Here is a 27,113-nt window from a genome sequence, read left to right on the forward strand (position 1 = left end):
TATTTTCAGATTCTTTTCCATGACCAGTGATGAAAATAAAGGCATTATCATTCTGGAAAATCAAGAGCAAACCTACAGTGATTTGGAGAAACACAGAGTTTAAGAAGCTTCCATGAGGAAAGAAAAAGAGGAGTTCAGTGTTTTAGATTCCAAATATTTAACTCTTTTAAATAGATGAAACATTCTAATAAAAGTGTCCTTACCTGTAGTCGTTTGGTGGCTTGTCCAAGAGACCTTTCCACGGCTTTAATACCATTTTCCAGCCTCAGACTCTGCTGGCCTTGAATGTCAATCTCCCCTCTGACCTTACCGATCTTTCCTTTAACCTCTTCTTCATTGACCTGTGCTTCTTGAACTTCCCGTTGCAATTTTTCTGCTTCAAGACCACTTTCCATAGTCTGGATTTGACCCAAATAGTCCTTTAATTTGCTCTCACATTCTGTTATTTTCTGTCTTATTTCTTGAAGTTGGTCTTTCAGCTGTTTTTCATTTTCCTGTTCAATCTGTAATTCATTTTCCCAGAATTCTTCCTCTTCAATTTCTACATCGTTTCTTTTGATCTTCTGCTCCAGGCGGACAATTTCTTCTTCAAGGTTAGAATTATATTTTTGCTCCCAAAATCGTATTTCTATTTCATTTGATTCTAGCTCTTTCTCAATGGATTGGAGCTTCTCTGTCTGCAAACGGATCAGCTTCTTTAACTCATCTGCTGTTGCTTTGCAGTTATTCAGCACCTTTTGTTTAAATTCAGTTTCTTTACCTTTTCCAAAAATGTCCATTAACCCTTTGGCACCTCCTGTAAATGTTAACGATTTCCTTTTAGGCTCTCTCCTTTTGATTGCTTTGTCAATCTGAGGCCTCAGTTTAGCTAAGGGGGGCAAACTCTGCCTGCATAAAGTTCTTTCAGGAACTCGAGCCACACCATCCGACGTGGGCCGCTCACTGAGAGACGGCCCCGTTCGACGTAAAATCAGCTGTACGTCACTAGCGTACTGCCCCCATTTGTTTAAGGATATGATAGGATTTTCATGAGGTGCTAAGTGTCTTTCAGTATCTCTCCATTTTTCTATAAGAGTGTACCTTCCAGTTCGACCTAGATAAAAAAAGATAAGAATAAATTGTCAAAAAGGGATAGGCAACAGCTAAAATAATGCCTCCAGACGCAGGACACTATTTGATAACTGTGTCTTCTTAATTAGCATCAAAGTCCAGCCCATGATGTCTTTAAAACTTTCGCTTGAGGATACTGAACTCCTTAAGATACGTAACACACAAAACTATGGGATGTGAACTGCATACACTCTTCAGACTCACTTAGAAACTCATCTTTACACTTTAAACCTCAATGGGAATCTTAATCTACCCTCTTGTCAAATGCCTGACCGCCTAGACCTTGTTTGCGGCAAGACCTCCAGCTGAAACTAAGGAGAGCACTAGTGTCCTGTTGGAAGCCAGGAGGGCCTGGTCCCAGGAACCAGGCAGGACTTCAGAACTTGAGCAAACTTCCACTTGAGGAATCCCTCTGATTTCTCTGCACATCAGGACTTGGGAAGGTTGGAGCCCCCGTCCCTCCTCCTGAAAGGAGACATGGAGCCAGTGGAGGACCTGCAACTCAGCTACAGGTGCTGGGTAGGCCTTTCCTTGCCCATACCGTCCTGCATACCTGTGGCAAATAAAAAATCACCTCAGTGAAAACAACTCTCAAAATAGTCTCATATAAAGAGTGGGGCCTGAAGAGAAGTCTTGTTCAGTTTTGATAAGTAATAGCTTCAAAGGGTCTTTTAAAAAACATTAAAAAGGCAAAAATGATATTATTAAAAAACAAAAGTAGAATAAAATTACATTTATGTTAAAAATATACTGAATCTAACAGTAATTATGGAAGATAAAGATTCAGAAGACAATATAATGTCATTAGCTTGAATACACTTCCTAAATATTTCCATTTAAGGTGTGTGGGTCAGATGGAAAATATTAATTTTGTTAAGAGTGTCCATTAGACATCTGAAACTAATGTAAGGTTATATATCAATTACATCTCAATTAAAAAAAAGTGTCCATTAGTAGTTAATATTATTACAAAGAAAAAGAACTCACCTTGCCATCTAGCAATTATCATATTGGCATATACAGCTACTGATTTGACTTCCCTGTCTTCTTTTTTATTTCATGAGCTTCTGAACCAATAGTAGTATTTCCTCAATTACTGGGCCAATAAATGGAAATCTGGATATGTACTATGAACACCCACATGTGCTATTCCAAAGTAGCAGATGAAGAGTGAAACTGCTCTAAGCATACGTGTATGTTCGTCTTTAAGGAAACCTGAATTTTGGGTGCAGCTGAAAAGTTGGAGCTTTGAAAGCCAACAGACTAGTAGTTTTAAGCTCGGGTAAATTACTTGCTGGATAAGTAGCCTAACTTCACTTCTAGAGTGGGGAGAGGGGCAGTACCTCATAGGTTCTGAGAGTCAGAATCAGGGCCCGTAGCAGGTTTTCAATACATGGCGGCCATCATTAATTGAACACATTGCTATTCACATGACAAAAGGGCTGACCAGAGACCTCCTTTAAATAGTGACATGACGCGACAACAATCTGACTAAAAGAATTCTTAATCAACTTGCAGCAACTCCTAGCTATGTAAAGCTGGACAGAGTGGAAAGAAAGAACATGGGCTCTCTGGAGTCAGAAGGCCTGTTTTCAGGTCTGGCTCTGCCATATATTTATGTGATTTGAACAAATTATTAAATTTCCTTCAGCTCTGGTTTCTTCATCTGTAGAGTGAGACTTGTATTTTCTTACCTGACAATGTTGTAAGAGTTAAGTGAGATATAAAATATAAACATGTTTTATAACATTGAAAAGTGCTATATAAGTATCAGTTGTTGCTACTATCAAAATACCTGGGCAAACAAGGGGAATGCAAAGCCTTATTAGCACACTGGATTTGGCTTCTTGGAATAAAAAAATGTTTCTAAAGATTTTCAAGTTAAAAATTACTGTAATTATACCAAGAAAAACCACCCAACAAATCTTCAAGGTTAAACTCGTTCCAGATGTACACACTGCTTCAAAGATCACAGCACTTTGTGTTCCTGGCTCTGCTGTCTATCAACTACTTTTAAATCTCACTCCTGCTATCTGGACCCTGTGTCCTCATCAGTAAATATGAAGGGTTGGACTAGACCAGTAGAACCCTCTCTAATCCTACCAGGCCATGAAGCATCTTTAAAAAGAAAACTGAATCATTACATTATATGAGTGAAATCAAAAATTTTAAGAACTCTAATTCAGTCATAATTAAATATAAAGCTTATTTTTCCAATGTTTAATGGTACTGCTACTCTGTGAGAATGTCTTGGTAGATTATTTAGGATTGCTTTTATTGCTAGCGTTTCCTTTTTGTTAAATAATGCATATTTAGTGCAATTAGGCAAAAAAATCCATCCAGCTATATAAAAAACCTTTTTAAAAAAGTAAATGAATTAATACTTTGATTTTATTACAGAAATAGGGTTTTAGATAGTTTATGTAAGAGCTAAATTCCACAATCATTGGAAGTTGAATGCGTATACTTGGCAAGGCCCTACAGAACGTGAATACTTCATTTAGACAGATTCCAGTTCCTCCTGCAAAACTCCTTTTACTGCAGTTTATTAAGTGGATACACTTAGTTCTACCTTGCATACTATCTTGATGTAGCCCTAAGACTAATAAAAAGGAACATACATCTATCTATCTATCTATCTATCTATTTATCTATCTATCTATCTATGGCATTTGTAGTTTAAACTGTTTTGGTTACCTAGGCCTGTATGCCACAATTTGTAATGATAAATAAAATATTGACTATACTTCTGAAGAGCTGAAGCAATTGAGTGTAATCCCAAGAATCATTAACTTCATATAATGAGGAAAATCACAAAGAGATTTTAGTGCACCAGTGGAATCTCACTGGACGACTGATATATAGGTACTATAGATAGTTAGTGGGAAGCAGCCACATAGCACAGGGAGATCAGCTCGGTGCTTTGTGACCACCTAGAGGGGTGGGATAGAGAGGGTGGGAGGGAGACGCAAGAGGGAGGAGATATGGGGATGTATGTATATGTGTAGCTGATTCACTTTGTTATACAGCAGAAACTAACACACTATTGTAAGCAATTATACTCCAATAAAGACATTAAAAAAAATTTTAAAAAAAGGAGATAACAGACTACTTTCACCTAACTTAAAGTGGAATATTTAGGTGAAGTAATATGAAGTTTTAGAAATATACACCAAAATTCGAACACTCAAATATGAGTCACCCAGAAACATTATGCTCTTATTTCAACCATTTAAAAAACTGTAACCATTTTTTTTACAATTTTAGGAAATTTCTCCTTAGAGCCAAAAAAATAAAATCATTTAAAAGCGTCACTTCTTGGGGGCTTCCCTGGTGGCGCAGTGGTTGAGAGTCCGCCTGCCGATGCAGGGGACACGGGTTCGTGCCCCGGTCCGGGAAGATCCCACGTGCCACGGAGCGGCTGGGCACGTGAGCCATGGCCGCTGAGCCTGCGCGTCCGGAGCCTGTGCTCCGCCACGGGAGAGGCCACAACAGTGAGAGGCCCGCGTACCGCGGGGAAAAAAAAAAAAAGCGTCACTTCTTGTTATGTATTCAACAAATATATAGTGAATAAACATTTGTCAGAAATAGTGTCAGGCCCTGGGAATATATTCTATTAGACACCCTGATCATGAATGCTCTTCAGAAATTTTAGTTTTAACTGACATTTGATCGTTTCTTCAGTATGAAATCCTCCTTACCCCAAAGATGAACACTCTATGTTCTTCAAAAGGACATGACAGAGCTGGCATTAACCTCTCATGAATTTAATGCTAACATATCCTCCTGTTTCTGGACATATTTTAAGTAATGTCAGTTAACACCTGACTTATTCTTTATCTGTGGTGAATAAACTATCCTACCCCACTCAGTTTTTCTGATAATAGATACTTTTCTCCTTGAGCTACAAACATTTTGGAATCTTATGCGGAATCTAGTGAACAAAACTAATTCATTCCATAATGACTTAGAATTCTTACAATAAACATTGCTCTCTGTAACAGAACTTACATTGTAACATTTTATAGTCTGTTAAATGCTTTTGATGCTTTTATATGTGTGTATATATATATATACATATATATATTTTAAAGCAATTTCCCAATGATGTACAACTATTCTGAAAATTTGTCAATGAACTTTCTGTAAGTCCTGTGTGTAGCTATTAAGATAACTCTTACCATACAGTATTTATCTTATGATGACAGTGGTACAAGAATATCTTTGAGTATAACATGTCAGCTAGCTGTGCATTCAACCCATAGTTAAATCATTCACAGTATATTTTCCCAGTGTGTTGATGAGACTATCATGTAATCACAGAATTACTGCATATTAATTTAGGACTTACTTAGGATTTTATTATAAATATACTACGACTAAAAATAATGAAAACATTTATTGATTTCATAATGATTAACATTTAATATGCCCACTGTTTGCTAGGCTTTGTGCTGGTTACTTTACATAAATAATATTAACCAAAATAACAGCTAACATGTCATTATAAACCACCAAAGTCTGGGGGATTATTAATGTAGCATAATCTTACCCATCCTGACTGCTGCATGCTGTGAATTACATGTGTTCACATTCATTAAAATAATCTTTTATGGATGTGGAAAATATAGAAGATACTTAGAATTATGGAGGATACTCAGAATTATGGAGGATATACTACACTACTGCTATAAATATAAAAGTTGTAAAAGATGACCCTGGCTATAAAAAAGCAGTATATTTTAGTACTAAGGATTTTTAGTTTTTGTTTCAATGTAATTCAGTCGGTGACTATATTTTCTAACAGTTGTCCATTGAGATTATAGGGGATATAAATAACATAGTATAATAGTAGTTAAGAGCAGGGTTCTTGAATCAGACTACTGGTTTGAATCCCAGGACCCTCCTTACCAGCTACGGGCGCTTGGGCATGTTATTTAAACATCTCTGTGCCTCTGGTTCCATCATCTCTGAAATAGGGAACATAACAGGGCCTTCCTCATAAGACTGCTGTGAGACTGTTAAATGATGTGGAAAATTTAATTCCCAATTCAGTAATGAAAAGTGGGACTTTAAAACTATGAAGCATTAGAGTGAATTTTTTTTTTTTAACTCATCTGTAGGTACATAAAAAGCATTGCTTATAGTGTTTACTTCTAGGAAGCAAGGTCATGAGTGCTTCTTTTACCTTCTTTGTGTTTTGCTAAATTTCAAAATAGTCTACAATGGATAGTACTACTTGTAAACAGATACAAAATTAACCAATTTATAAATTTCTAAAATTGATAATTTATATATGAAATTAAGAGTTAAATGTGACAATATAAAATATATTATTTTCTTTATCTTCTAAAGGATCATATAATCTTAGAGACGAATGGGACATCACCAAGTTCAGCCTGTAATTCACAGAAACTGAAAAAAATTCATTCATTTATTCACAAGTAGGTATTGAGTATCTGTTACAAGCTAGACATGGTTTTAAGCTATGAGAATAAGCAATAACAAAAGAGTGGCAGGCAATACACAACACACAAAGGAAAGAATGTATGTCTACTGTCCATTAGCCAACAGCTTTAAGGTCAGATATGCTAAACATTCAGAATTTTTTGGATTCTAGGAAGGTAGCATAGTGCTATCCTGCAGGTCTGTAGTCAAACATGTTGAAAATTCTAAAGTAAAATATATCAATTTCATACCAAATGGAATAAATATAGATTAAAAGCAGCCTCAGCCTCACATCAAATCAGATCCATTTTTACTACCAAATGAGTTCAAGCCATGCCAGGTATGGCTAACAAATTAAGTATGATAAACTTTAGGCTTTCCAAATTTTTTAGGTTTCAAAAATGTGGATAATGGATTGTGGCCTATATGTAATATGTCGCAGGGGCGGGCGGGGGGGAGCACAATAGAGAAAAACAGAGTACGGCAGATGGGCAGTATGCGTGCGTGTGTGCATGGACAGGCGGTCAGGGAGCCGTGAGCTGAGGGAGTGAATCTGGAAGAGCGCTGGGTGCACAGTATTCTCAGCAGACAGAAGAACAGGTGCAAAGACTACGGCGGAACTGTCTCTGACACGTTTAAGAGGAAGCAATCAAAAGGGAGTGGGAGGAAATGAGGTTGGAGGTAAAGCAGGGATTCATTTAGGGCCCCGAAGACCATCGCATGGACTTTAAAATTTTCTGAGTGAGTCCGGAAACCACTAAGGGGTTTTGAGCAGAAGAGTGATGATGATGCATGGTTTCAAAGTATTACTTTAAAATAAATCTGTTGAGAATAGGCTGCAGGAGACCAGGATGATACAGGGAAATGAGTTGGAAGGCCACTGCAAAAATCTAAGTGAGAAATGATGGTGGCTTACATCACGGTCGTAACAGTGGCTGTGGAGAGAAGCAACAAGATTCTGGATATATACTGAAGATAGTACAGGGAGGATTTGTTGATGGATTAGTTATAAGGTATTAGAGAAAGAAAAGAACCAAAGATCACACAAAAGTTTTAGATCTAATCAATTAAAAGCAATAGTTCCCATTTGTTGAGATGAGGGGGAGGAAATCTGAGGATGGGCAATAGTTGGGACACGAAGCTTGGGTTTGGACATTTTAAGTCTGAGATACCAGTTCGTCATCTTCTAGAACTGCGCTGTTCACTACAACAGCTATTAGCCACGAGCCACACTTAAACTTTAATTAAAAATTCATTTCCTCATTTACACCAGCCACACTTCAGGTAGGTAATAGCTACATGTGGCTAGTGGCTACTGTACTGGACGGCACAGATACAGAACATTACCATCCTTGCAGAAAGTTCTATGGGGAAGCACTGTTCTAGAAACTATGTTTTGTAGAGTACCTACTACTTTAGGCAAAGCAATGGTATAAGAAGGATAAATAAGCAGGACCCCTACTTTGAAGAGACTTCCAGAGAAGAGAAAGAAATATTAACAAATAATAAAACCAGAGATCAGCATAAAAGGTGTTTGTTTGAAAACTGATTTTGTTGGGGCAAACTATGAAACACGGCTTTTGGGAACAATCCACGCCATCTTGGGCCCCAGCCCCAATCAATTCGTTTGTATTAAATGCTAGGTCTGGCCCCGGTTGAAAGAGATACAGGACAAGACCATCAGAAGTGTGAACAGAGAAAACTTCTGAACCTTCAGCACTTTAAATGGCACCAGGCAACAAAGCAGTGTGAATGAGAAAACCTTTCCCTCAGTCTCCTTGATTTCTTCCTCCTCTTTTTTTCCTCTCTAATCTTTTGTTATCTGTACTTTAAGTTCTAAGCTACTTGAGGGCAGAAGTACATTCTTTTCATATTTTTCGTTTGTGATTTTGTAAAAGCAAATGCATTTTCTCAACTTAACTTGAGACGGATGAATTGTTTAAGGCTTTCTGTTTCACATACAGATTTGAGAAGTAGTTTGAACTCTATCTTGAAATAATGGCATTTCTGGGATAGTTTATGGGAAAAACAAGGTCGAGTATTTAAAATTGGGAATGTTTCAGAAAGCCCAGGGTGTACGGTATCCAAACAGTGCGTTCCTGCTGGGAAGTTTAAGCACTCATGCCAATTGAGTGTGTCAATCATCGTTTCACTTTTAGTTACTGTCTCTTATAATTTGGGAATATGTTCTATTTCTATCACCTAAATATAACCTGTCAAGGTAGTCAAAGATCAGAGGAGAAAGGATTTCCTTCTATACTAGTAACTAACATTCAAAATCCTTTATCAAATTATGTTCTGTCTTTAGCTCTTTTCTAACTTGATTGGAGTGATTAGTACCATTGAGTCAGAAAATGTTAGCTGTCATATATATTTGCAGACTGCCAATACGTATACATGTTTTTATATCATGACGGTTTCCTGAAAGCAATTTTAGCTACCCAGAAAAACTCAATAATCCCTAATCATATATACAGTGCCTCCCCCATGGGCAAATATGTGGACTTTAACTTAAGAAGCTATTCTATATGTCGCATCACTATAAATTTTTTAGGAACATCTGCAGTTTGGCTCAGTCAGTCCGTATATGCTGCTAGTAGTGTAACTAAACCTTTTACTGTGTGAAGCCACAGAGATTCTGCAGGTGTTTGTTACAGCAGCAATTTTCCCTAATTAATAAACCCTCTATTATTTCTTACAGTATAAATAAGGTCAAAATACTGTAACATTTTCATTTCGTGTTTAGACTCGGAACACCAATAACTTTCGTGACAATGGAGATACATATTTAAGTGTGTATTAGAAGCATACTGAATCTGAGGCTGAGAAAAATTCTATGGCACAACAGAAGCAAGGATCAACAGTGCTCGCTGGTTGCCAGTTGAATCATCTCTCAGGTGAATTCTGAATTCAATGAAGTGTTTATGATTCAGCAAGAGAGTTGTTTAGCCAGGTTTGGAGAAATATCGTAAAGCATCTGTACTCAAGTTGTCACCTTTTCAAAGCAGTTCTGGACTGAGTTATTGAGAAAGCAAATATGGGGTGGGGGGAGTAGGTTCAGTTAAAGCTTCTTTTCATCAATAGCTTGGCCACAAAGAAGTACACTCTTTAGTCCAAACGGATAAACACACACCTGGTACATCTGGACAGTTTCTCCTTGAAATTCTCTGTAGAGAACATGGTTACCATATGGACAGATGCAGCTTACTGTACTCTTCAACTACCTTGACTTTTCTAAAAACTACTCGTTTTTTTTAACCACTGTCCATGGCTTGATTCTCAAATATAACAAAGAAACTTAGATTTGACACTTGCTAATTTTAGTTTTCACTAAGCAGAAAAAACCCAACAATGCTTAATATTTTAATTCAAATAAATTATGTGAGGCTTTCAAAAGGGGCAATGACTAAATAAGTTGGTTGCAAAGAATATGAAATACAATTAAATGCCTTAATTTCCTCCTCTTTAATAATTAAACTTAAGTCCACAAATATAATACTAGTGCCAAACGCAAGAAAATTTCATGGGATGTGAAAGCCTAGGATTCTCAGCATTGTTTTAATATATGAGTGTGCTATATAGTATTTCAGGAAAAATCAAAAGATGTTAGTATTAAAACAAAGCCTCTGTCTTTATATAGGGCTATTGCCAACTTCAAACAGTGCACTTGCCACACTGCAGGGGCACAACCACCTCTACAAAATGCTAAGGTGCCATCGTGACAGTGACTTGTCTCCATCCTGAGCTAACCTGACACGCTTCCAATATAAACTAGCACTATATAAAAACAAACTTTTGATAAGGAGCTCAAAGACAAAGAGGCACTGAGCACCTAGCATGGTGAACACACAGTTTCCTTCTCAATACAGTTGACCCTTGAACAATGCAGGCGTTAGGGGCACGAACTCTCCACACAGTTGAAAATCTGCACATAACTTAGAGTCAGCCGGCCTTCTCTATCTGCAGTTCCTCGTGGATTCAACTAACCTTGAATCGTGCGGTACTGTAGGATTTACTATTGGGAAAAAAAGCCCCATATAAGTGGACCCTGGCAGTTAAAACTTGTGCTGTTCAAGGGTCAACTCCACAGGTTTGCTAAGTGATGGATTTAAGATGCAAATACAAACTTTAGCCCACATTACTGGCTTTACTGATGTAGGTGTTTATGCCCTCATCATGTTCCAAATGGAATTATGGCAACTAAAAAACATGCATAAAATATCATAAAGATAAACTGACAGTAAATAAGAAGAAAAGTTGCAACGGGGTAAGTGAATAAGATGGGGCCGATAAGCATGGATTTGACTACTTCATCTTCACTCTGTAAGATTTAAAAAGTACACATTATCTTTCTAATGAAGAACCATGTCATTTAATTTGTTGCAAATTTCTTTTCTGAAAGTATTCAGAATAAAAAACCGGATTTTGCCTAATGAAGAGTCTGGGAACTTGAAATCTATGTTTTGGCTCAAGAAAACCTTTTTAGTTCCAGAAATCATTGTTTACGATAACAACAGGTGAGGAGAAGACAGTGCAGTCTCTAGACTCAAGATCAGTAAACTCTCGGTGAGGCAGAGAACAAGTATCTTCACAGACTGACCTAAGCTGGAGGCAGTTGACAGTAATAAGTAAAAGTGTGCCTGAGAGATGTATTATGGAACCAAATGAACAGAAACCACAGGACATCTGTATTTAAAACAAACAAAAACAATAGGAAGCATAAGCATCAACCACTCTATCTCAGACACCCCGAGAGTTCACTTACCTATCGCTTGAGCTAACGCTATGACAACTTCCTGGCAAGTTGTGACTTCGGTGACCCCACAAACAATCCTCTGAACTCCGTCCACCCATACTTTAAGTTCCATGGTTACCCAGCCAGTCACCAGAGGGCCCTGAGACTGGTCATCAAGGCGTCAGGTCATGTCTCTGGCCACGAAAACACGGAAAAGGCAGAGTCTGTGTAGTCAGCTAAAAAGAGGAAAAAACATTTTTAATAAAACAAATCTTACCATTTCTCCTAGTAAGTAAATGTTACCAAAACAAATTTTAATATATCATAGTCCTACTACCATTAATGACCATGGGCTTACTTATTCACAGAACTGAACTTAGAAGTGTGACTACAACCATGGCCACCAATCATGACACCTCATGGTACTATTTCCACAATTAGAATATTATTCATAAAGTCACTCTCCATTGACCAAAGAAATCTTATTTACTTGACCAAGCCCTATTGCTCAACATACAAACTAATTTATTACAAAAATTACTTCATTAGGATAATTTGAGGTTAAAAAAAAGAAAAGATTTTTTGTCATTTTAGGAATCAAAAACAATCGAACCAGTTTCCGCAGCCTTGTCAGCATCTGTTTGTTCCCTGTGCCCCTTGCCTCACACTCTTGGCCAAGGGACCGAGAGTGTTGTCTACACCACTGAAACTTCAACACTAAGTGCAGCATAAGGCATAGGTGTGCAGAAAATATTAGCTGAAGGATATTAATTCTTTCGTTGGCTAACAACTTCCCCATCTATGATCTGCTTGTCCTCTACCCATTTATTTAACTGGAGGAGTTTGATAATTGTCTTAAACTTTTTTTTTTAAAACATCTTTATTGGAGTATAATTGCTTTACAATGGTGTGTTAGTTTCTGCTTTATAACAAAGTGAATCAGTTATACATATACATATGTCTCCATATATCTTCCCTCTTGTGTCTCCCTCCCTCTCACCTTCCCTATCCCACCCCTCTAGATGGTCACAAAGCACCGAGCTGATCTCCCTGTGCTATGCAGCTGCTTCCCACTAGCTATCTATTTTACATTTGGTAGTGTATATATGTCCATGCCACTCTCTCACTTTGTCTCAGCTTACCCTTTCCCCTCCCCATATCGTCAAGTCCATTCTGTAGTAGGTCTGCGTCTTTATTCCCATCTTGCCCCTAGGCCCTTCATGACCATTTTTTTTTTTTTAGATTCCATATATGTGTTAGCATACAGTATTTGTTTTTCTCTTTCTGACTTACTTCACTCTGTATGACAGACTCTAGGTCCATCCACCTCACTACAAATAACCAGTTTCGTTTCTGTTTATGGCTAAGCAATATTCCATTGTATATATGTGCCACATCTTCTTTATCCATTCATCTGTCGATGGACACCTAGGTTGCTTCCATCTCCTGGCTATTGTAATAAGAGCTGCAATGAACATTTTGGTACATGACTCTTTGAATTATGGTTTTCTCAGGGTATATGCCCAGTAAAGGGACTGCTGGGTCCTACGGTAGTTCTATTTTTAGTTTTTGAAGGAACCTCCATACTTACTGTTCCCCATAGTGACTGTATCAATTTACATGCCCACCAATAGTGCAAGAGGGTTCCCTTTATTCCACACCTCCTCCAGCATTTATTTTTGTAGATTTTTTGATGATGGCCATTCTGACTGGTGTGAGATGATATCTCATTGTAGTTTTGTGCTTTTTTTGCGATACACAGGCCTCTCACTGTTGTGGCCTCTCCCGTTGCGGAGCACAGGCTCCAGACGCGCAGGCTCAGTGGCCATGGCTCACGGGCCTAGCCGCTCCATGGCATGTGGGATCTTCCTGGACCAGGGCATGAACCTGTGTCTCCTGCATCGGCAGGCGGACTCTCAACCACTGCGCCACCAGGGAAGCCCCCTCATTGTAGTTTTGATTTGCATTCCTCTAATGGTTAATGATGTTGAGCATTCTTTCATGTATCTGTAGGCAATCTGTATATCTTCTTTGGAGAAATGTCTATTTAGGTCTTCTGCCCATTTTTGGATTGCGTTTTTTGTTCTTTTGATATTGAGCTGCATGAGCTGCTTGTAAATTTTGGAGATTAATCCTTTGTCAGTTGCTTCCTTTGCAAATATTTTCTCCCATTCTGAGGGGTGTCGTTTTGTCTTGCTTATGGTTTCCTTTGCTGTAGAAAAGCTTTTAAGTTTCATTAGGTCCCATTTTTTTACTTTTGTTTTTATTTCCATTTCTCTAGGAGATATGTCAAAAAGGATCTTGCTGTGATTTATGTCACAGAGGGTTCTGCCCATGTTTGCCTCTAAGAGTTTTATAGTGTTTGGCCTTACATTTAGGTCTTTAATCCATTTTGAGTTTATTTTTGTGTATGATGTTAGGGAGTGTTCGAATTTCATTCTTTTACATGTAGCTGTCCAGTTTTCCCAGCACCACTTATTGAAGAGGCTGTCTTTTCTCCATTGTGTATTCTTGCCTCCTTTATCAAAGATAAGGTGACCATATGTGCGTGGATTTATCTCTGGGCTTTCTATCCTGTTCCATTGATCTATCTTTCTGTTTTTGTGCCAGTACCATACTGTCTTGATTACTATAGCTTTGTAGTATAGTCTGAAGTCAGGAAGCCTGATTCCTCCAGCTCCGTTTTTCATTCTCAAGATTGCTTTGGCTATTTGGGGTCTTTTGTGTTTCCATACAAATTGTGAAATTTTTTGTTCTAGTTCTGTGAAAAATACCAATGGTAGTTTGATACGGATTGCATTGAATCTGTAGATTGCTTTGGGTAGTAGAGTCATTTTCGCAGTGTTGATTCTTCCAATCCAAGAACATGGTATATCTCTCCATCTATTTGTATCATCTTTAATTTCTTTCATCAGTGTCTTATAATTTTCTGCATACAGGTCTTTTGTCTCCTTAGGTAGGTTTATTCCTACCTTTTATTCTTTTTGTTGCAGTGGTAAATGGGAGTGTTTTCTTAATTTCACTATCAGATTTTTCATCATTAGTGTATAGGAATGCAAGGGATTTCTGTGCATTAATTTTGTATCCTGAAACTTTACTGAATTCATTGATCAGCTCTAGTAGTTTTCGGGTAGCATCTTTAGGATTCTCTATGTATAGTATCATGTCATCTGCAAATAGTGACAGCTTTACTTCTTCTTTTCCGATTTGGATTCCTTTTATTTCTTTTTCTTCTCTGGCTGCTGTGGTAAAACTTCTAAAACTCTGTTGAATAATAGTGGTGAGAGAGGGCAACCTTGTCTCGTTCTTGATCTTAGTGGAAATGGTTTCACTTTTCACCATTGAGGACAATGTTGGCTGTGGGTTTGTCATATATGGCCTTTATTATGTTGAGGTAAATTCCCTCTATGCCTACTTTCTGGAGGGTTTTTTATCATAAATGGGTGTTGAATTTTGTCAAAAGGTTTCTCTACATCTATTGAGATGATCATATGGTTTTTCTCCTTTGGTTTGTTAATATGGTGTATCACATTGATTGATTTGCGTATACTGAAGAATCCTTGCATTCCTGGGATAAACCCCACTTGATCATGGTGTATGATCCTTTTAATGTGCTCTTGGATCCTGTTTGCTAGTATTTTGTTGAGAATTTTTGCATCTATGTTCATCAGTGATATTGGCCTGTAGTTTTCTTTCTTTGTGACATCTTTGTCTGGTTTTGGTATCAGGGTGATGGTGGCCTCGTAGAATGAGTGTGGGAGTGTTCCTCCCTCTGCTATATTTTGGAAGAGTTTGAGAAGGATATGTGTTAGCTGTTCTCTAAATGTTTGATAGAATTTGCCTGTGAAGCCATCTGGTCCTGGGCTTTTGTTTGTTGGAAGATTTTTAATCACAGTCTCAATTTCAATGCTTGTGATTGGTCTGTTCATATTTTCTATTTCTTCCTGGTTCAGTCTCGGAAGGTTTGCATTTCTAAGCATTTGTCGATTTCTTTCAGGTTGTCCATTTTATTGGCATAGAGTTGCTTGTAGTAATCTCTCATGATCCTTTGTATTTCTGCAGTGTCAGTTGTTACTTCTCCTTTTTCATTTCTAATTATATTGATTTGAGTCTTTTCTCTTTTTTTCTTGATGAGTCTGGCTAATGGTTTATCAATTTTGTTTATCTTCTCAAAGAACCAGCTTTTGGTTTTACTGATCTTTGCTATCGTTTCCTTCGTTTCTTTTTCATTTCTTCCTGATCTGATCTTTATGATTTGTTTCCTTCTGCTAACTTTGGGGTTTTTTTTGTTATTCTTTCTCTAATTACTTTAGGTATAAGGTTAGGTTGTTGATTTGAGATGTTTCCTGTTTCTTAAGGTAGGATTGTATTGCTATAAACTTCCCTCTTAGAACTGCTTTTGCTGCATCCTATAGGTTTTGGGTTGTTGTGTTTTCATTGTCATTTGTTTCTAGGTATTTTTTGATTTCTTCTTTGATTTCTTCAGTGATCTCTTGGTTATTAAGTAGTGTATTGTTTAGCCTATATATGTTTGCATTTTTTACAGATTTTTTCCTGTAATTGATATCTAGTCTCACAGCATTGTGGTCGGAAAAGATACTTGATACGATTTCAATTTTCCTAAATTCACCAAGGCTTGATTTGTGACCCAAGATATGATCTATCCTGGAGAATGTTCCATGAACACTTGAGAAGAAAGTGTATTCTGTTGTTTTTGGATGGACTGTCCTATAAATATCCATTAAGTCCATCTTGTTTAATGTATCATTTAAAGCTTGTGTTTCCTTATTTATTTTCATTTTGGATGATCTGTCCATTGGTGAAAGTGGGGTATTAAAGTCCCCTACTATGATTGTTTTACTGTCTATTTCCCCTTTTATGGCTGTTGGTATTTGCCTTATGTATTGAGGTGCTCCTATGTGGGGTACATAAATATTTACAATTGTTATATCTTCTTCGTGGATTGATCCCTTGATCATATGTAGTGTCCTTCTTTGTCTCTTGTAATAGTCTTTGTTTTAAAGTCTATTTTGTCTGATATGAGAATTGCTACTCCAGCTTTCTTCTGATTTCCATTTGCATGGAATATCTTTTTCCATCCCCTCACTTTCAGTCTGTATGTGTCCCTAGGTCTGAAGTGGTCTCTTGTAGACAGCATATATATGGGTCTTGTTTTTGTATCTATTCAGCCAGTCTATGTCTTTTGGTGGGAGCATTTTCATCCATTTACATTTAAGGTAATTATTGGTATGTATGTTCCTATTACCATTTTCTTAATTGTTTGGGTTCGTTATTGTAGGTCTTTTCCTTCTCTTGTGTTTCCTTCCTAGAGAAGTTCCTTTAGCATTTGTTGTAAAGCTGGTTTGGTGGTGCTGAATTCTCTTAGCTTTTGCTTGTCTGTAAAGGTTTTAATTTCTCCATCAAATCTGAATGAGATCCTTGCTGGGTAGAGTAATCTTGGTTGTAGATTTTTCTCCTTCATTACTTTAAATATGTCCTTCCAGTCCCTTCTGGCTTGCAGAGTTTCTGCTGAAGGATCAGCTGTTAACCTTATAGGGATTCCCTTGTGTGTTATTTTTCCCTTGTTGCTTTTAATACTTTTTCTTTGTATTTAATTTTTGATAGTTTGATTAATATGTGTCTTGGCGTGTTTCTCCTTGGATTTATCCTATATGGGACTCTCTTTGCTTCCTGAACTGGTTTAACTATTTCCTTTCCCATATTAGGGAAGTTTTCAACTATAATCTCTTCAAATATTTTCTCAGTCCCTTTCTTTTTCTCTTCTTCTTCCAGGACACCTATAATTCGAATGTTGGTGTGTTTAATGTTGTCCCAGAGGTCTCTGAGACTGTCCTCAATTCTTTTCATTGTTCTTTCTTTCTTCTGCTCTGCAGTAGTTATTTCCACTATTTTATCTTCCAGGTCACTTATCCGTTTTTCTGCCTCAGTCATTCTGCAATTGATCCCTTGTAGAGAATTTTTAATTTCATTTATTGTGTTGTTCATCACTGTTTGTTTGCTCTTTAGTTCTTCTAGGTCCTTGTTAAACGTTTCTTGTAGTTTCTCCATTGTGTTTCCAAGATTTGGATCATCTTTACTATCATTATTCTGAATTCTTTTTCAGGTAGACTGCCTATTTCCTCTTCATTTGTTAGGTCTGGTGGGTTTTTGCCTTGCTCCATCATCTGCTGTGTGTTTCTCTGTCTTCCCATTCATCTTACTTTATGGTGTCTGGGGTCTCCTTTTCACAGGAGGAGGTTACCGTTGCAGGTTCGTAGTTCCCATTGTTTTTGGTGTCTGTCCCCAGTGGCTAAGGTTGATTCAGTGGGTTGGGTAGGCTTCCTGTGGAGGGGACTAATGCCGGTGCTCTGGTGGATGAGGCTGGATCTTGTCTTTCTGGTGGGCAGGTCCACGTCTGGTGGTGTGTTTTGGGGTGTCTGTGGCCTTATTATGATTTTAGGCAGCCTCTCTGCTAATGGATGGGGTTGTGTTCCTGTCTTGCTTGTTGTTTGGCATAGGGTGTCCAGCACTGCAAATACTCATTTTCTAACTGTCTTCAATTTAAGAATTATTCTAATAATGTAAACTTTTTTTTAACTTGCTGTGTTTCCCCAGTGTTTAATATTTTTTTTAGCTGCATTATAGGTGAAGCAGAAAATTCTGCATTCTCATATGGTCAAACAATATGTCTTGATTTTTTTCTATTGATTAGAATGTTATTATTAGCCTACTAAAAATCAATTATACACAATTCTTTTTTCTGTGGGTTTTTAAAATCTCAACACTTCCTGTGTTAATAAATCTTTAATCAATCTATGATTTGTTTGCCCATTGTCCTGTGATCTTCCTATTTCTTTGCTGTTTTTAAAAAAGAATGTTAAAAGTTTATGAGATGTAATAAACATTGATTTAATTAAAGAAAACATTTAAATTTAATGGTTTACAATGGCACGGCCATTTCAGGATTAATTGATCATTTAAAAACTTATTTAAAAAACAATACGAACTTTTCCTATAAAATAGTATTTACTACAAATAGTAACTTAGTCCTTTTATATTCTGTTAAAGGACCTAAGACAGTTTGAAGGTACCTGGTCACCTGGGTAGATGAGTCAGAACACATGTGAGATGAATGAGAATAAACCTAATTACTTTTTCTAGGGATGGTACAAAAACACTTTTTGTTGGGACTTCCCTGATGGCCCAGTGGTAAAGAATCTACCTTGCAATGCAGGGGACGCAGGTTCGATCCCTGGTTGGGGAACTAAGATCCCGCATGCTGTGGGGCAACTAAGCCCACGTGCCACAACTACTGAGCCCGCGCGCCTCAACTAGAGAGCCTGCATGCTGCAAACTACAGAGCCCACACACTCTGGAACCCACGCATCACAGCTAGAGAGAAGCTCCAACGCCACAACGAAAGACCCCACGTGCCGCAACTAAGACCTGACGCAGCCAAAAATAAAACAAATAAATAATAAATAAGTCTTAAAAGAAACCTTTTTGTCACACTGTAATTTCCCAGAGTGCCGCTTCAGCTCTCTCTGCTTCCACTGCAGCGCCAAGGTGGCTTCACTTAACCCCCTTTATGCCCAGAGGAAGGACCACCTGCCCCCAGCAAGCTGATTCCCAAACTGTGTTCCTCAGTTAGGAAATCTGTAAGATGTTAAATTTCTGGGGAAAAAGGGCTCCAAGGCCGAGGAAATGTAAGAAATCCAGTAAACGAAGTTTAAGAAGTTCCTTTACTGCTAGGTTCTTTGAGCATTATATAGGCTGGTGTGCACTCCAAGTGTCAAATAAGAGGTTTATGTGCTACTGTCCCTAATCCATTTAGAGAACATTTAAGGAAAGGAAACATAAGAGTTCTGACTTAAAATAAGATTTGTTTCCTTCTCTGCTAGGCACTCTATTTACTAGAAATAGAATATGTATTATTCTTCCTTGGGATAAGTTAAGATGAAAAAACGGTCAAACATTAATATATTGTGTTAAATTAATATATTAAAATTAACTTATTTTATTAAAAGGAAAAACAGCTGAATTTTTAAAGCTGAATTAAAATTTATTTAATACATAGTCCCTTATGTTTCATTAAAAGATTAAACTTGGACCTTTCAACTTAAAAGCTTTTGCACAGCAAAGGAAACGACTGACAAAACAAAGACAACTTACTGAATGGGAGAAAATATTTGCAAATGATATGACATAAAGGATTAATATCCGACATAAAGGATTAATATCCAACATATATAAATAGCTCATACAACTCAACATCAAAAAAACAAACCACCCAATTAAAAAATGGGCAGAAGAACTGAACAGACATTCTTCCAAAGAGGAAATGCAGATGGCCAACAGGCCCATGAAAAGATGCTCAACATCACTAATCATCAGAGAAATGCAAATCAAAACCACAGTGAGATATCCCCTCACACCTGTCAGAATGGCTATCATCAAAAGGAACACAAGTAACAAATTGTTGGCGAGGACGTGGAGAAAAGGGAACCCTCCTACACTGTTAGTAGGAACGTAAACTGGTGCAGCCGCTGTGGAAAACCGTATGGAGGTTTCTCAAAAAAACTAAAAATAGAACTACCATATGACCCAGCAATTCCACTTCCGGGTATACATCCAAAAAAACCAAAAACGCTAATTCGAAAAGATACATGCACCCCAATATTCATAGCAGCATTATTTACAACAGCCAAGATATGGAAGCAACCTAAGTGTCTATCAACAGATAATGGATAAAGAAGATGTGGTATACATATCCAGTGGACTACTACCCAGCCATAAAAAATGACGAACGTCTTGCATTTGCAGCAACATGGATGGACTTGGAGGGTATTGTGCTAAGTGAAATAAGTCAGAGAAAGACAAATACTATATGATATCACTTATATGTGGAATCTAAAAAATACAATAAACGAGTGAATATAACAAAAAAGGAGAATCACAGATACAGAAAACAAACTAGTGGTTACCAGTAGCTGGGGGGCAATATGGGAATAGGGGAGTGGTCAGTACAAACTATGGAGTGTAAGATAGGCTCAAGGATGTGTTGTACAACACGGGGAATATAGCCAATATTTTGTAATAACTGTGGATGGAAAGTAACCTTTAAAATTGTACAAAAATTTTAAAAATTAAAATAAAAAAGTAAAGAGCATTATTTTAAAAAAGATATTAAACTTGGGAAACCTAACACAAAAGACATCAGATCTCATTAAAAGTTCTCCCCATCCCCCAAGAAACCTATATTATTTCAAAGAAACTTATGAGGCTCATTATTAAGTTCCATTAAGGTTTTAGTATACCATCACATTTTTTTTTTCTTTTTTGCGGTACGCGGGCCTCTCACTGTTGTGGCCTCTCCCGTTGTGGAGCACAGGCTCCGGACGCGCAGGCTCAGCGGCCATGGCTCACGGGCCCTGCTGCTCCGCGGCATGTGGGATCTTCCCGGAGCGGGGCACGAACCCGTGTCCCCTGCATCGGCAGGTGGACTCAACCACTGGGCCACCAGGGAAGCCCCTATTAACTTTTTAATGTTTAAATATTACTGATGTAAGGAAAAAAATGTCTATGGGTACCTGCTGCCTGCCTGTAGAAATGGGAAAGGAACTGAAGATGAAAAACAACCTGGAGAGTGTGACAGGATGAAGCACAACGTGAGAGGAGAAGAGAGAGAGTGAAAACACATTAGGAAAAAAAGAGGCAATGAGAAACCAGAATTTGGCAGATACAGGTAACGGTTTTTGGAAAACTGCCTCAGACGCCAGGCATAGGTTACCTGCCCCTGAACTGCAATGTTCAGGTTATGCATGTTTGACACTCTTGTTCTGTATTTTGGAAACGCAGTTAAAAGTAAGTTGCTTTAATCAAGACCATTATTTTGCTATAATGCAGTTCTGCAAATGGTGTCACGGAAATCGGCTGTTACAAAAAGGTACACAATGTCAAAAGCGGTGCTAAGGAAGATGACCTTAGTAATAAAAATAAGAGCCTCCCAAAATGAATTCTTGAGAACAGCAGTCCTGAGAGATGTACCATGGGGAAATAAGGTTCCCCAGTCCAACGATTTTGAGAAACATTTCGTAACATGTCATCTCTGGGAGACAATGCGCAGCAAGATAAAGGTTCTGATACCCCAGGGTAGAGAAACTGGTCAGACTCTGTTAAACTTACTCAGTGACTTAGCATGGCGGGTGGGGAGTGGAAGGGGGAACAATGCCTATAAAATATATTTTACACTATAGGATGCAAACGTCTAACTTTTAGAAAATTTGCCTATATGTAAAAATAAGATTTCTACCAGCCCTTTAATGTAATTTGAGGCACTGAGAAGCAGTGATGGATACACTGTTTAAAGTTTTACTTGCAGGAACAATACAGAACAAGTGAGAATATTTAATAGAACCCTAGCTTTCTCTTTTGCTTATACAAAAAGTCTTCATTGCCAGGATGAAGCCATCCCTTCTAAAAATGGGTTTTATATTTTTCTTTTCAGGGACCTGTCTAAATCATAGGATTTTTCTTTAATAGTATGTTTTTAGAAGTTCTCAAAGCTAAGCAGTATGTGCATTATTAACTATTAAATCTAATAAACCCATGCTCTTTCCTCTATCACTCATCATCCTCAGATCACAGCATTCAAACACATGCAACGATCTAACATTTCCCAAATATTACATGTGCACATGACCACTCCAAAACCATGGTGAGGAGTGGCATGAGCACCGACCATCTGCCAAGCACAGTGTATCGTGTCTCATTTATTCCTCACAGCACAATTCAGTGAGTTAGGGATCACTGGCCTCATTTTAAAGGTGAGAAAAGTGAGTCTCAGAGAGCTTAAATAAGTAACTCTCCCAAGGTCTCGAATCTTGTAATGTGGGGGCATATATTCAAAACTGGGGTGAATAAAGAAACTAAGGAATGAGTAAGGCAGGCTTCTCCAAAAGGATTCATTGTACCTAAATAAGTGTTCTTAAAATGTCCTAAATTATACTAAGAAAACTCATCTATCACCTCCTGGAAATTTATTTCTATTAATAAACAACAATCAGACAGTAGGTATAAACTTGCCATTCCAGGAGAAAGAGAAGAGGTAAAACAACTAAATCGTGCTAAGAAACTACAGTTTTAGTTCAGAGAACCTATGATAAATAAATGCTCATGCCAGCAAAATGAGTGTCTCATGGTCAGATTCATTTTTCAGTGCCGACAAATTATTCCTCCAGTCTTGGAAAATTATGTCCACATTTATTTTACAGAGGCCTAAATAAAATATGTTTGCATATTTGTGTTAATTTTTAACTCTTGCCTTTAATATTAAGCAAAGCTTCTTAGAGATTTCCGGCATTTTCTTTAAGTTCACGCCATTAAAAACTACTTCCTGGAATAAGCCATTTTTTCCAAGGGACCATTGATTTAGTGGAGATAGCATTTACCAAGGTTCAAATCCTGAGTCTATTACTTAAGATGCATAACTTTTCAAGTGGCATGTGTGAGAAATAGAATGCCTTTAAAAAAAATGTACCTAGTGCGGGGCTTGGCTCAAAGTGTAAATTCAATAAAAGTTTGTTCTGTGTATGGAAGTAAAAATTATAACTTTCAAAAATTAGAAACAACTTTTCCTGAAGGAAAAAAATCAATAGAAAAGCGACATTTTGGAAACATTATTTTTATTTTAGTAAGAGCACCTGAAAATAAAGACATTTTAGATTATGACACCGTGTACCTAAGAGCAGCCAACACTCTCAAAGTTTTTAAATGGAGATTAGAAATGATAATTGGGATTAGCACCCATATTAAAAAATCAATTGCATCTGGTATAAACATGATACAAATCAAGTTAAAGTTATTGATATGAAAATATTGATCCTTCTACTAAGAACCATCTTTTTTTGTTTGTTTGTTTTTGCGGTACGCGGGCCTCTCACTGTTATGGCCTCTCCCGTTGCGGAGCACAGGCTCCGGACGCGCAGGCTCAGTGGCCATGGCTCACGGGCCCAGCCGCTCCGCAGCATGTCGGATCTTCCCGGACCGGGGCACAAACCCGTGTCCCCTGCATCGGCAGGCGGATTCCCAACCACTGCGCCACCAGGGAAGCCCCAAAAATAAACTTTTAAAATAAATATAACTAGTAACTTTAGTTTTTTTATTTAGCATCAAATTTGGTGTTAGAAGAGCCATTATTTTCAGGTGAGTTTCTTATTCAAAGCTCATCTCCAGATAGCTTATGGACAATTGTATTTTTCTAAATCACATATAATGTTAAACCTATACTATGATTTTGAAATGGAGACTTCTTCCATACCCAGAGGTGCAAACTAACAGGTCACAGAGCAGTATCAAAAACCTTTTGGGAGTACAGTACTTCGTCAGGACAGTACTTATTTCTGAACTAACAATCTGAGTAAATTTTGACCTGCCAATTAAAGCTCTGAGCAGAAATACAGGATTTCTATGTAATAATTATAACTTAAGAAAAAGCAAAATCTTTACATTTACCCATTTTAGAGAATAGAGAGATATATTTCCAGTAACCAAAGCTAATCTCAAAAGCAAGTTCTTATTCGAAATAATTCCTTTTACTAATCTAATACTAACTGACACCACCAAAAAGTCATTTATTCCCTAGTCCCTTCAAAATGGTTACCATTTGTAAAATCATTCTGATACCCCATGGAAATACAAGGACGTATTAGACTGAATTCTTCTTTGAGTTCTGGCTGACAGAACACTGATAGAGGAAGTGTTTTGCTTGGGAATTTAACCTGGAAATTCATACCTTGAAAAGGGTCACAGGAGAACAAGGCATGGAGAGGCCGGGGAGGGTGGCATGAGACTATGGCCACTCGGTGGGTCTGAAGGGATGTCATAAAAGTGATGGAAAGGAACCAAGACCAATACATAAAAATGAACAATTCCGTCTAGGTCAGGGCCTCCAAAAGCCCCTACAGCCCTCACTGTAAGCCAGTTCATGATGGTCAAAATCTCTCTAGTGGTAGCAACCCTGAGTCAGCTTTAACTGGAATGCCACCACTCCACGCGAATGCTACTAACCATAACATGTGCATCTTTCTTACTTTTTTCTGCTATTCCAGCCTCGCAGTATTCTTCTTTCCAAGTCACAAGCCTACCAAAATCACTCAAAAACAATTTGGCTCTATGTGGTGAAAGTTCAAAGGAAGCTGCGGATTCCTTACACCTAAAGATGTCAAGGAGGGATGGTACTTTCTCCAGACAGATAAAGGTCACTCATTTCATAGAGTTCACTGACACCAAATGGATAAGATATCTTTCCTTTCGGAGCTAGCAACCTGCTGGCCAACAACTAGTATAATAATTTCACTGAACACAGAAGGCTGAGGTCTAGCCAAATTTTATCATTCGATCAAGGTCACGTGGATGGATGTTAGCCAATCTTAGGAATAATACTAATTTAGATTATTCTGAAAACTGAAATTAAATGATTAAACTTAATTAAGTGTCCAGTACAGAAGATGTTGAGGGAGTTGCTCTTGTAAAGAACTCTAATGAAAACAGAACATAAAATGGGGGTTGCCACTGACATAGGAACATTGCCATGAAAAAACTCTGTGTTGCTTGTTCTTGCTAATTTTCTTAAATGTTCATGGAAGGTGGACCTTACAACTTGATTTTATTGGTATAAAATCTAAGTAAAAGATACAAAAATAATGTACCATTGGGTTGCATTTCTTGCTGCAGTATTATTTTTAAAAAGGAACATAAAAAGCCATCTGTTTTGCAATTACATCTTCTGTTGGTGTCCCAGTCTACCTTGCGGCCCTTTAGAGAAAGCTGGAGGCATGTGTGCAGTGCCAAAGTTCTGTGATGGTTTAACTCCCGTTGAGCTCCCAGGACTGGGAAAGATATCACACTCTCCAAGTCTTAATGTGAAAAAACCCTGATTCTGGCATCAATTAAATCATGCTTTTTACTACGTATGCGATTTCATGGCTCTCTTTCATTGGAAAACTGGCAGTGAGCAATAATGTTATAATGTATTTTTACTAAAAAAAATTACTGAAAACTTGGTGACATTTTAAAAGACAGATGTAAGTACAAATAGATTTGTGTTATTGCTCCGAGAGCAGATATACTTTGGTACCTTGATTGTAAACCAAACCCTTCAAATGAAAACATGTTTTTGTTACTTAATCTAGCAACAACAATAAAAAACAGCTAACACGTACTGAATTCTACTATGTGACAGATGCAAAGTTAACTGTATATCTATATATTTATATGTATTTTATATATTATAATATACGTGTGTGTATAAAATTTGATTGAATCCTTCTGATACTCATCTATAGCTCTGTGTGACGTGAATTATCATGAAACAAGTGAGGAAACTGGGGTACAGAGGAATCAGTAACTCGGCCAGAGTCACTCAGCCAGCAAGTGATATTAAACTATGTTCAAAACTTTATAGCCTCCTTCAGGTATAAGGAATCTATTTCCTTAATTTAGTATTTATGACATTCTACAATGAAACCCACTGTTTTACTTAACAGAAGATAAAAATAAATGTCTTTTTCATCTACAGACTTCTCACTCATAATATCATAAATATCAAGCCCATTAATTCTGACAAGCCCATTCTTACAGTTACAATGAATTAAGTTCACAAACTTTTCAACAAAACATTGTCTTGACTAATGACTATGAGGGTGACTTTAAATAGGCAAACTTTATATATCAAACATGTTCCTTTTCAGGTATATATTTCTAAGCTAAATTAGTATGTAAACATTTCAAAGCCAAAATAAAATACTTCGGGGAGGAAACAGTAATAAAATAAACATAAAATTAAGGAAAAAGTGAGCACTAGACTTTCTTTGACTGACTGTCAAAGTGGCTGCTAGACTATAAACCTTTCTACTAAATTCAGTTTTCAGAGTTAATTAACACAGTATAGAAAGGGTAACAGTTGGTCTTTCTTAAATACAAATTGGATCCCACACTCTTGCTCAGAACGCTCCAATGGCTCTCCACTCACTGCCATCAGGACCTGGCTGACAGTGAGGGGTTGTAGGGGCTGCTGGAGGCCTTGACTAGACTGAATTGTTCACTTCTGTGTGTCGGTCTTAGTTTGTTTCCATCACTTTTATGACACCCCTTTGTACCAACCAAGTGTCCACTGTCTCATGCCACCCACGGCTCCCTTTCTTTTCTGTACCTTCTTCTCCTGCGACCAGTTGATTAAAGTACTAAATGCTTTAAGAGTGTGGAAGGCAGAAATTATATTTGGCAAAATTAAACATGCATGATCCCTAAGAATCTTTGTTAAACTAGAACTATTTCAACTCACAGAACATTTCAAATGTATCCATTCAAACAATTTGAAAAGGTAGTTTTCCCTTATTCTTTAAGAGCCCAAAATAATCCTGCTTACTCTATATATTTCCTGAAGAAAATGTAAGTCAGTTATATAATGAAATCCCTAGATGATATGCAAAAATAGCTGCATCTTTTGGTGATATTTTAAAGTACAGGCATACCTCACAGATATTGTGGGTTTGGTTCCAGACCACTGCAATAAAGTAAATATCTCAATAAAGTGAGTCTCACCAATTTTTTTGGTTTCCCAGTGCATATAAAAGGTTTATTATATTGTAGTCTATTAAGTGTGTAATAGCATTATCTCCAAAAAAACAATGTACATACCTTACTTAAAAAATACTTTATTGCTAAAAAATCCTAACCACCATCTGAGCCTTCGGTGAGTCTAATCTTTTTGTAATAGCAAGATCAAAGATCACCGACCACCATAGCAAATATAATAATA

General features: G+C 37.4%; 1 protein-coding gene across 3 annotated transcripts in view; it reads right to left on the minus strand.

The window, feature by feature from the left end:
* RASSF8 (Ras association domain family member 8) overlaps positions 1-27,113 on the minus strand; it is a 129,936-nt gene that overhangs the window by 7,322 nt on the left and 95,501 nt on the right. For all 3 annotated transcript variants that reach the window (XM_030830543.2, XM_060305883.1, XM_060305882.2), the window contains exons 2-3: positions 11,324-11,529; positions 204-1,093 (exon numbers count right to left, since the gene is read on the minus strand). In XM_030830543.2, coding sequence (XP_030686403.1) covers positions 204-1,093; positions 11,324-11,426 — 993 coding nt within the window. In that variant the 5' untranslated portion in view covers positions 11,427-11,529. The remainder of the gene's footprint in view (positions 1-203; positions 1,094-11,323; positions 11,530-27,113) is intronic.

This window comes from Globicephala melas, chromosome 10 (genome assembly GCF_963455315.2).
Source record: "Globicephala melas chromosome 10, mGloMel1.2, whole genome shotgun sequence".
Classification (NCBI taxonomy): Eukaryota; Metazoa; Chordata; class Mammalia; order Artiodactyla; family Delphinidae; genus Globicephala; species Globicephala melas.